The sequence below is a fragment of the Gossypium arboreum genome, chromosome 5 (assembly GCF_025698485.1).
Source record: "Gossypium arboreum isolate Shixiya-1 chromosome 5, ASM2569848v2, whole genome shotgun sequence".
NCBI classification, from domain to species: Eukaryota; Viridiplantae; Streptophyta; class Magnoliopsida; order Malvales; family Malvaceae; genus Gossypium; species Gossypium arboreum.
The window spans coordinates 35,706,408-35,718,466 of record NC_069074.1 but is presented as its reverse complement, the minus strand read 5'-3'; the positions used below and the strand labels follow the sequence as shown (position 1 = coordinate 35,718,466).

The 12,059-nt window shown below is 33.3% G+C and overlaps 2 protein-coding genes across 3 annotated transcripts; both read right to left on the bottom strand.

Annotated features, from left to right (window-relative positions):
- Positions 1-1,051: 1,051 nt before the first annotated feature.
- LOC128292935 (putative disease resistance RPP13-like protein 1) lies at positions 1,052-2,512 on the bottom strand. The gene has a single exon (XM_053027929.1). It carries the CDS (start codon positions 2,228-2,230, stop codon positions 1,232-1,234), a length of 999 nt encoding a protein of 332 aa, XP_052883889.1. The 5' UTR covers positions 2,231-2,512; the 3' UTR covers positions 1,052-1,231.
- A 958-nt stretch (positions 2,513-3,470) lies between these two features.
- LOC108450479 (putative disease resistance protein At3g14460) lies at positions 3,471-8,686 on the bottom strand. 2 transcript variants are annotated; one of them, XM_017748126.2, is made up of 3 exons: positions 4,622-8,686; positions 3,980-4,099; positions 3,471-3,864 (listed from the first exon to the last, which is right to left on the bottom strand). In XM_017748126.2, exon 1 carries the CDS (start codon positions 8,466-8,468, stop codon positions 4,686-4,688), a length of 3,783 nt encoding a protein of 1,260 aa, XP_017603615.1. In that variant the 5' UTR covers positions 8,469-8,686; the 3' UTR covers positions 3,471-3,864; positions 3,980-4,099; positions 4,622-4,685. The 2 variants fall into 2 exon arrangements, with proteins under 2 accessions (XP_017603615.1, XP_017603616.1); XM_017748127.2 differs by lacking the exons at positions 3,471-3,864; positions 3,980-4,099 and adding an exon at positions 4,126-4,372.
- Between the last annotated feature and the right edge of the window lie 3,373 nt (positions 8,687-12,059).

Below are 12,059 nucleotides of genomic sequence, written 5' to 3'. Positions count from 1 at the left end.
GTGGCTCTATCTCATCCCTATACAGCAAAGGAAGTGGCTCAAGAATTCCTCAACAATGTCTATAAGCTTCATGGTATGCTCGACGCCATCATCTCCGATAGGGACAAAATTTTTGTTAGCACCTTCTGGCAGGAGTTATTTCGACAGGTGGGAACCAAACTCTTATTGTCCACGGCCTACCACCCTCAAACAGATGGTCAGACGGAGGTCTTGAATAGGTGCCTCGAAAATTACTTACGATGTATGACTGGTGAAACACCCTCGCAGTGGTCTCAGTGGCTTCCTCTTGCTGAATGGTGGTACAATTCTTCTTTTCATTCTTCTATCCAACTTACTCCATATGAAGCAATTTACAGCCAACCACCCCCCACCCATATGCCTTACTTAGCTGGGGTCTTATTCGTAGCTGTAGTAGACCGCAGTCTGCAGGCAAAGGAGGCTGCCAGGAAGTTGTTGCATTTCCATTTGAAGAGGGCTTGTGCTCGTATGAAGCATTTTGCTGACAGGCATCGCTCAGAAAGGAGTTTCAGTGTTGGTGATCTCGTGTACTTACGCCTACAACCTTACAGACAGCAAACAGTGCGCAAGGTGCTTAATCAGAAATTATCCCCCAAGTATTTTGGACCTTTTCCGGTGCTCAAGAAAGTAGGAGCTGTAGCTTACACTCTACAGTTACCTCCGGGTTCTCGCATACACCCTACCTTCCATGTGTCGCAATTGAAGAAACATATCGGTTCTAAGCCAGCTCAAACTCAGCTACCTTTACATGATCATCATGGCGCCATGCAAAAGGAACCTGTGCGGATTGTGGACAGAAGGATTGTAAAAAAGGGTAATCAAGCAGTGACAGAGGTCTTAGTGGAATGGGTCGACTCTTTTCCAGAAGACGCTACATGGGAGTCTCTGTCCATGCTACAGACAAAGTTTCCTCAATTCCATCCTTGAGGACAAGGATTTTCTCTTGGTGGCGGTATTTGTTATGGGGCAAAATAATGATTAGGAAAACGACGTTAATTTCTGTTTGGATTGTTTAGTGAAACGGTGCGTATAGTTTTATTGAAACGGGGCATTTTGCACAACTGCTGGTGCCACGTCCTCTTTAGCTGCTATCTTCTTTTAAAGCATAGATTGTGTGTGGGAAACGGTTATGAAAAATATTGAGCAGTTTCTTTGATATCTCTCTCTCTCTCTCTCTCTCTCTCTCATTTTCTCTTCTTAATTCTTCCCTCTTCTACGTTTCTCTATTGTATTCTCTTTGAGTTCTTATCACGTTCCTCATGATTGCTGCAACGTTTTCATCACGTGTTGTTACAATAATCTTGCTATTCTTGGCCCCAGAAGTGAAGGGACTTGCAAGCTCTTTCCAATGAACATAATTCTTGTTCCAAACATCATCCAAAATGATTAGATATTTCTTTCCCGACAGCTGCTCTTTGAGTTTAAGTTGAAGCTGATTTAAGTTCTGGTTTCCATCACAGCTACATTTCATCTCTTCAAGAATGGTTTTGGTTACATTGAAAGCATCAAATTCCTCTGAAACACACACCCATGCTTTGCGGTCAAACCATTTATCCACTCTGGGGTCGTTGTAGATCAATTGGGCAAGGGTGGTTTTGCCAAGCCCGCCCATACCCACAATGGGAACCACAGCTATCTGATTTTCAGACAGATTTTGAGGATCCAACAACTTCATTATTTCTTCTTTTTCATCATCTCTGCCATAAACATCAGACTCGTCAACCAAAGAAGTTGCAGGCCTTCTTTGAAATGCCTTTTCTCCTTTATAGTTTTCTTTCAGACCCAGAATCTGTTTTTGGTTGAGTAGGTAGTCTAGTCTCCCAAGGATCTCCTCCAACTTGGACTGCATCCCATCTTTGAAAGGATTGGAAGAAGAGAGAAAGCTACTAACCTTCTTCATAGCAGTAGTTCGATATTCGGGTTCGATCTTGTTCCGAAGAGCTTCAGTAGAGATCTCGTCCAGGAGGTCCTCGGCATCATAAACAGCATCTTTGAGTTCATCAGTCCAACTTTTGACACTTGGGTTGGTAATCTGCTTATTTTCAGCATCATCCAACACTGCTTTCACCGACATCAAGGTTGGCTTCAGTTTCTTCAGCAGCACAGGTTCAAGTTTCTTTCCTTTGATAAGCCTCAGAACATCTCCAGAAACAATCCTATCAAGCAGCACCTCAATGGAAGCAGAGAGAAAAGCTTCACCCACCATAGCCATTTTTTTTTTTTTTTTGCAAAGAAAGGTTTAAAGGAAGATGAAAAGGAAGTAATTGCAAATAATGGAAAAGAAAGTGCGTAAACTCAAAGTGAAGAAAGTTGCAGAGATGAAGGATTTGAAACAGAAGAAAGTAAGTGAAAGTGAAAGCAAATAGAAAAGAGGAGAGCAAGAGTGAGAATATGAGATGAAGATGAGAGGGGGAATGCTTTAACTTGAAATACTTTAATTTCAATAAAGATGAAAGAACTTCATCACTGCAAACGGGACTTGTAAAATGACCTGTGATCCAATTTACATGAAATTTGAGATGAATCTTTATATTTAAAATTTTTTCTTCATAATCTCAACTTTTATGATATTATTAGTTAATTTTAATTAAAATGTTAATGTAAATTTAAAAATGTTAACATCCTGAAAATTTTTGTTAAATATGTTTTTTTATTACATAATTATAGAGTAGATTTTTTTAAATTTCAAGATATCACACCATCAAACTTATCAAACTTAGAAGAAGAATTTTAATGGTATTAAGTATTAAACTTAAAATTTTAAATTCAAAAAATAAAAAACTAAATTCTTGAAAATATAAATATTGGAATAAATTTCAAAATGTATAAAGAGTATAAAAACTTGTTCTGATAAAAGAATACAATATATTTTAACTTTTAATCAAAAATTACATAAAAATGTTCATAAATAAAATATCATTACTTTCTTTTTCAGGACCTCTTTAATCTTTGTAAGGGTCCTAAAAATACACAATACTTTATCATTTGAGAGAATTATTTTCGCTAATCATATTAATTTTTACTACTTTTCAAATTTACTATACTATTTATATATCATTATTCGAAGTTTATGAATGTGGAGAATATAAAGTAAAAGAAATAGCAGGGTTAACCCGACTTCACTTTAAATTAAGAGAAATAAAGTTAATAGTTGTAAGCCATTGTGCTTTACTTGCTTTCGGTGTTAAAGCTATGAATTTATTTGACTTTGTTTTTATATATAAATTAATGAAAAAGAAAGCATCAAATTTGCTTGAATTTTGCAGCAAAGTCAAGAAAGTAAAAGCAAAAAAAATTGATCGATATATTAATTCATCATATTTTGTAACAGAAACTTGATTGGAAACTACACAAAAATTATAATGTGTCCACAAAAGATGAAATGATATGAAAATAATTAAAACCTAGCATATGAAATGACACCTTGAAGAAAAGAAGAGTACGGAATGCCATTATATTTATATGATACAAATGATTAATATATCATAATTTATATAAATACAAAATTGGAATATCCAATTGCAACACATAGACACCAATGGTTAGTAGTTGTTTTCTTTGCCATCCAAATGCTTGATCATAACCTATCATCTCAATATACAATGGATTCCAGTGTCAAAAATAATTACTTCAAGAAAAACGAACAGTGCTCGGATTAGTATAAATCCCAATCAATGTGTACGAACAATGTAAGCCTTTGCTCGGAAATCCTTATTCTTTGTAAAGTTGAAATTTAACCACTTCATCATTGCACCTCTTCGAAACCAAGTACACAGAGCTTGATGCCAAACCTTCGAAGCATTGAAATTTTTTTTGCAGGTACTTCTGGGACTGAAACTTGAGATCCTGCATTGTCATGTAAATGGAACTTCATTTGCAGGGGAATCATGAATTAAATTTGCAAACGAAGGGTGCAGGCTGGCTAGAAAACAATTTGCAGGAAAATTAAGCATCAATCAACCTTGATGCCCTGATTGCCCCAACTTCAGCTTCATCAGCATTGCAAATCCCAAAGGGGTACGAGAACACTGCAAAGAAAACCCCCTCATGGTTCGTGAGAACCCACCACAATCTGCATGCCCTGATTACCAATGGAAAAGACATCCGAATTAAAAATCAACATATCAACGCCTGGAGGCTGCCAACAAGACGTGATCATCCTAGTAACACTTGCCGGATGATAAAAGCTATTGTAGGATCTCTTTGAATTACAATTATTCACAGAAAGCAGTGCATTTTTGGAGGCAGATCAAAACACAACAGCTGCTGCCACTAGATATTGGGAACCTCTTGATCAGGTAATTATAGTAAAGCGGAAAATTTTTTAACAGCATGAAGCTGAACTGATCAAATTCTGGAACAAAATCATGAAATTACTACAACAATAAGATAATTATTGCAATACTGACAACAAAACTGTGTTTGTGGGAGAAAAGAAATGTAAAAATAAACAACACGTGCAATTCACAGCAAATAGTATAACAAAGTCAAAAAAAGTTAACTAGGATGAGAATACAGTATTCAACGGTTAAGAATTTCTGAAAGGAAAAATAATTAAGTAAAACACTACAATAAGTAGTGAAAAGAAAAGAAAATGGTGTACCTGAGTTTGGCTGCTTTAATAATGGCACAGGGATACATTTATGACACACAGCTTCTGAGTCTTGCTATATGATGAGCTCTCCATGATTGTGAATGACAGGGATGTGGGAAACCTTGGGCCAATCTTTGCCTTTCTTCTTTTTGAAACGTTTTCTCAGCAAGGGGCAATTGTTAATGGACAAATAAGAAAGAGAGGTAAGGAGACTCTTTTCCGGCATGGATTGGAGCTTTGGACAGCTGTCGATAATCAACTCAAAAAGAGAGGTGAAGTGTTGAAAGGCCTTATTGTCCAAAAACTTTAGATCTGGAAGATCAGAGATGGTGAGAGATGCTATAGAAGATGGCAACATATGTTCATCTGGAAAAGACTCCATCTCTAATTCTGCACCTGAGAGTTCAAAACCTCTAAGTGAAGGGAGTGTTCGCAAACCCCATGCTCTCCTCATCATGCTAGCAATTAGCTTGTCAGTTCTTCCGATTTCAATAGTTTTTAATTTGGAGGATAAACCCTCTTCTGGAAATGACTCTATCTCTGGACAATATCGTATTGACAGGTGCTCAAGGGATGGGAAAAGGGAGCGCATTTGCTCAGGCAATGACTTTAAAGTCATGCAATGCCAAAGTGTAAGCGAGGTCAAATTGGTGGCAGATAATTCATCTTCAATTTCCAAAGATGTAAAATTAGTGCAATGGTAGATATGCAGATAGTTGAGACGTGAGAGACGCTGGTGAGAGCCATTTGATGCACAGATTGACTTCAAGTCTTCACATTCCCAAATAGAAACATAATTTAGCATAGGCATTGATCCTAATGGGAAAGACTCCAGTTTATGACACTTGCCTTCTATCATCAAGGATTCAAGAGCTGTATACAAGAGGATCTTTGAACAATCCAAGACAGGACACCTTTCAATGTTCAATTCTTTCAGAGTGATAGGTAGCTTACCTTCAGGAAGGATTTTGAGTTTAGAACAATCCAACATAGCTAACTTTTTTAGATGACTGCAGTGTTGCACCATCTTCTCCAACATGGAATCATCAATATTCAAATCTCGAATTTGCAACTTTTGAAGCCCACAAGGCAATGGCTCCAATCGCAGTGCATCACATCTCCGTAAATTAAGTTGGCGAATGCTTGTTGTCCTTGGAAGCAAGCTTTGAAGATTCTCGCAATTTCTAATCTCCAGTTTCGTTAAAGACCGGAGGTGTTTCGGTATATTCTTAGTTAGCTTGGGACAATCTATTATGCTAAGCTCTTGGAGAAGGCAGAAAGCTTCAACTTTGAAACAAAACCACTCTTCCCACTCCGGCATATCCTCAAATCTCAGATTTTCAAGAGAACCAAATGGTTTAGTCAAAGCATGATCACTCCCATAGAACTCATCACCGACTTTTACTACCGCACTAAATTCAGAAATGGAGAGAGATTTCAATGATGATAATTGCCCAAGCGGTGGCATGGAGTGGCAAAATTTGCAACCTCTTAAGTGCACAGATACTACATTTAAGAATGAAGAATGTCCCACCCATTCTGGAAATCTTGTGCCTCTATAAAAACCAATTACAAGATGCTCCAAGTTTGTATGAGGCTCCAGTTGTTGAAGAACTTCTTTATCAGCCTCAAATTGTCCAAGTACTTCACTACCATAAGTATGCTTCTTCCATATAAATTCCAGCTCCTTAAGATTCATCTTGTCCTTCAAATTGACACTTTTGGCATCCCTAGCACATGCAACATTTTTTAGACCTGAAATGGCAAGTTGTCCATGTAGGTGCTTGAGCTTTCCCAACTCTTCGATGCTTGAACCATTTTGCTCACCTAAAACAAAATTTGTTAATGTTCGAAGATCTTTCAACTTGCCTATTCCTTTTGGCATCCTTGCTAACATTGTTCCCCTGATATTGAGATAATACATGTTGATCAATCTCCCCATATCTTTAGGCAGTTCAACAAGGTTGCTACAACGAAACAAAGTTAACATTTGCAGATTATACAACGTACTTAAAGAATTAGGCACACTTTTAATTGAAGATCCTGACAGATCCAAACTTCGCAGATGCTTCAACTTACTAATTTCTTTGGGTATTTCATTGATATTACAATATTTAGCCAAAGAAAGTACCCGCAACCTTGATTTCGACAACAAATCATGCATTACCTTGTTGGTAACATAAGAATGCCAAGGCAAAGACTTTAAGCTTAGGAATGTGCGCAGCCCTTTGGCTTTAGGTAAAGTCTCAAATTTCTTTCTCACATCATAATTTTCTTGGACATTGGATAAATGACGTGCCTTCTGATTTATTTCACATAAATTATCACAACCTTCCAATCTGCAGAAGAACTCCCCAGCTACAGATTTAGCTAAATCACTAATTAGATCGTGCATGACAAAACAAGATTTATCTAAGCTTAACTGGTGAAAAAAAGATCTTGATGCTAAATCTTTGAAGTACTCTTTACCTTGTTCTTCCATCTCTTCTTTTGACTTGAAATTCAATAAAAGATCTTCAGCCATCCACAATCGGACGAGTTCTTCTTTCTTGAACTCATAGTCTTTTGGAAAAAGTGAACAATATGCAAAGCAACGCTTCAAATGTGAAGGAAGATAATAATAACTTAACCTTAGTGCAGGAAGGATACCATCTGTAATGTCCCACAGGTTGCTGGTTGATATTTTATTCCATTCATCAACATCCAGGTTACACCGTAGAAGACCTCCAAGTGCTTTTGCTGCAAGGGGGAGGCCTCTGCATCTTTTGACCATTGCTTCACCGGTTGCTGTCAAATTTGGATGCATGCTCGGGCTTGTATCAACAAATGCATGTTTTGCAAATAACTCCCAGCAATCTTCATCGGATAAGATATTAAGATGATAAGGTGGAACTGTCCTCATAATGGATGCTACACTTTCATTGCGAGTAGTTACAACAATCTTGCTGTTTTTCCCCCCGAAACAGAAAGGACTTCTCAACTCTTCCCAATCAACATATTTCTCATTCCAAACATCATCCAATACAAATAGGAACTTCTTTCCCAACAGCTTCTCTTTTAGTTTAAGTTGAAGCTGATTTAGATTCTGACTACTATCACAGATAGAAGTGATCTCTTCAAGAATGGTTTTGGTTACCCTGAAAGCATCAAATTCGTCAGAAACACACACCCATGCTTTGATGTCAAACCATTCATCCACTCTCTTGTCATTGTAGACCAATTGTGCTAGGGTGGTTTTACCAACCCCGCCCATGCCCACTATAGGTATCACATCCAGCTGATTTCCGTTAGCATTTTCTAAGCACAACAACTTCATTATTGCTTCTTTTTCATTGTCTCTACCATAAACACCAGATTCATCCACTAAAGAAGTTGCAGGAGGTCTCTGAAATGCCTTCTCCCCTCTACAATATTCTTTCAAACCCAGAATTTCTTTTTGCTTGACTAGAGATTCTAACCTCTCAAGAACATCTTCTAGCTTAGATTCCATGCCTCTACTGAAAGGATTGAAAGACGAAACAACGCGAATTACCTTCGTTGAAGCAATTTCATCCTCAGCTTCCAACCTGGTTCGAAGTGCTTCAGTAGCAATTTCATCGACCAGGTCCTCTGCGTCATAAACAGAATCTTTAAGCTCAGAAACCCAATCTTTGACATTTGGATTGGTAATCTGTTTGTCTTCAGCATCATCCAGCACAGCCTTAACAGACATCAACGTTGGCTTCAGTTTCTTCACCAATCCCTTTTCCAGTTTCTTTCCCCTAATGAAATCCAGGAATCCTTGAGAAGCCATTCTATCGAACAGAACCTGAAGAGCTGCCGAGAGAAAAGCTCCACCAACTGAGGCACCCGCCATGTCTGGTACTCGAAGGTAAGAATTGAAGGAGAAGATGAAAGATGGAGAAATAAAGTGTTAATTTGTTGATAATTGTTAACTTCTGATTGCTTGATTAACGGTTTTCAGCAGGCAAGTTTGTTGGTAACCGAGAATAATTATTTTCATAAGTTTGTCGGGAACATATAATAAATAATATGTTAAATTGGGTTTCTTTTTTCCTCTGTGTGTGTGTTTTTTTTTCCTTTTTTTAAGGAAAAATATTTTATAAGTAATACACTCCTTACAAATTTAGAATTAGTTTCTATATTTTTATTTTTAAAATTTAATTCTTTATTTTTAAATTCTAAAATTCAAATTTAATTATTAACATTATTAATTATTTTTAAAAATTTTATTTAAGTAACATTTTGAAATAAAAAAATTACACTAGATGCCACTAATTTTTTTTTAACATGAATGTTTGCAATCAACCTTTTGAAACTTACAAATATGCCACTAATGTTTCATGTGTTTACAAAAATGCTACCCAACCGTTTACTGTCGCGACTAAAGTAAGGTGAATATGATGCGGCACGTTTAGTTGTCCTTATTGCAAACGTGGATTTCCATGTAATAGAAAAAAATGAAACAAAATAATTATTTTAAAATTGTAAATAAATATAAAAATTCTTTCGATTGTTAAATAAGTATAAAAATTTATTTGCTTTTAGGACTTTTTAATTTTTAAATATTGTTACTTTAGCACGAGGTACACCCTAAAATAGAAAATTTTCTATTTAAACCTTTTATAATTTATAAAATTTTAAATTAATAATAATAAAATTATAATTTACCCTCAAATGATAAAAATTTAATTTAATCCTTTAAAATTTATGAATATATAAACTATCAAAATTGTGAAATTAAATTTTACTATATAATTACTCTATTAACCATGTCAGAACTCAATAGTAAAAATGGATGGAATCCACTACCTTCCTTACGTTTGGAACCAATGTAATAGGATTGAAAAAGAAAATTTTTTGGCTCTACGCTTTATTAAGAAATCATAATGGTTGTGTTCCGACGTAAAAATTTTGCTTTGGTCGCTAGTTGAGGTGATTATTTGAAAATTTGAGAACAGAATTCAGGTTTTAAAGAGAAAATGAGTCACCACCAATCTTTTTTCTAGGTGAGATCGGACACCTAATAAATCCTCTTTTTTTTTTTAAAAAGAAAATTTATTTTTGAACAAAAATGAAGGTCGAATTTGGGTTTACGCGAAAATCCAGAGAAAAATAGGGTTCGGGAGTCGGTTACGCACGAGGAAGGTATTAGCACCCTCGCGACGCCCAAAATTGGTATCTTGTTAAACACGCGTTGTCTTAATTCTCAAAAATACAAGTTTAATTTAATATTTAATCGTGATCCAATTGAAATACGAGAATTTGAAATTTTTAGTTTTTTAGAAGGACATCTCGTTTTTAACACTAGCCAATGATATCCACCTAACATAGCAATGAAATCAGCGATTTAGTGTTGAAATCGATACGTTGCCTTATTTATTGAAATTAAAAATAATAATATCATTTGCAATAAAATTTATAAATAATGCAAACAATGATACAATTAATGAAAAATATTAAAATACAATATTAGAATAAAAATACAATAATACTCACAATAAAGAAATTATAATAAAAATAATGTTCTAATAATATAAACAAAGAAATAATATATTTGTAATAATAATAGAAAATACTAATATGTACATGAAAGATTCACATGTGTATGTATATGTTAATAATAATGATAATGATAATAAAACTAGCAATAATAATGAAATACAAAAAAAGAAAATATAATATAATAATAACGTTAAAATAAAGTAATTAAAAATAGTACTATGTATAAATATATATACGTATACATACATATATAATAAAATATACACTAATATTAATAATAATAATGATAATAGTAGAGTGATCATGGGTTTGGCTGCCCGGCCAAGGCCCGCCTAAAAAATGGGAGGGTTTGGGTAAAAATATAGGCCGAAAAATGGGCTTGGGCAAAAACGAGGCCCGTTTAAAAAGCGGGCCGGGCCTCGAGTAAGAGTTTTTGGCCGGGCCCGGCCTGCCCAGACCAATTATATATTAATATATAATTTTTTATTTTATTTTTAATTATTTTAAATTTTAATATAACTATTTTTATTATATTGTTAATTTGTGTATTGTTTTAAAATTGTTTTAGTATTATTTTATTTATTTTAATATTTATTTTAATATTTTAAATATATTTGATTTATTATATTTTTAAATTTTTTATTTAATGAAATAAGAAAAAAAATTAATATGGGCCGGGCCGGGCCGAGCTCGGCTTAGTAATTTTATTTCGGCCAGGCTTGGGCAAAATTTTAGGCCCATATTTACAGGCGGGCCGGCCCGAGCCTAGTAGACGGGCCTAAAATTTTATTTGGGTCTGCCCGAACCCGGCCGCTCGGCCCATGATCACCTCTAGATAATAGTAATAATATTGAAATACAAAAAGCAAATATAATAAAAATATTAAAATAAAATAATAAAAAATAATACTATAGATAAATATACATATACGTATACGTATATAAGAAAAAGTATACACTAATATATAATAATAATAGTAATAATATTGAAATACAAAAGCCAATATAATAAAAATATTAAAACAAAGTAATAAAAATAATACTATATATAAATATATATACATATACATATATAATAAAAAATATACTCTAATATATAATAATGATAATAATAATAGTAATCATATTGAAATACAAAAAAGCAAATATAATAAAAGTATTAAAATAAAGTAATAAAAATAATACTATATATAAATATATATACATATACATATACAATAAAAATATACATTAATATATAATAATAATAATAATAATAATAATAATAATAATAATAATAATAATAGTGATCATATTGAAATACAAAAAAGAAGAAGCAAATATAATAAAAATATTAAAAAAGTAATAAAAGTAATACTATATATAAATATATATACATATACATATACAATCAAAATATACATTAATATATAATAATAATAATAATAATAATAATAATAATAATAATAATAATAATAATAATAATAATAATAATAATATGAAATACAAAAAAGCAAATATAATAAAAATATTAAAATAAAGTAATAAAAATAATACTATATATAAATATATATACATATACATATACAATAAAAATATACACTAATAATAATAATAATAATAATAATAATAATAGTGATAATAATAATAATAATAATAATAATAATAATAATAATAATAATAATAATAATAATAATAATAATAATATTTAATAAAGAAAATAAAATAAACAAGAAAGGACTAAAATTGAACTAAAAACAGAGTTTTGGGGCAAATTTAAAAGAAATAAAGGGAAAAGGATCAAAATGCAACACGCGCGTAATCTGAAAGGACCAAAACAAAAATTACTACTTCCCCTCAAAACGCAGAGCAGCACGGGGGACCAAATTGCAGAGCAAAATAAATTACAGGGCTAAATTATAAATAATGAAAAAAATCTAATTTCAAAGCGATAAAAAGCGGAG

Excerpts from the sequence above, each read along its gene's own strand:
- LOC128292935 (XM_053027929.1), bottom strand. The coding sequence starts at position 2,230 with ATGGCTATGGTGGGTGAAGCTTTTCTCTCTGCTTCCATTGAGGTGCTG.
- LOC108450479 (XM_017748126.2), bottom strand. The coding sequence starts at position 8,468 with ATGGCGGGTGCCTCAGTTGGTGGAGCTTTTCTCTCGGCAGCTCTTCAG.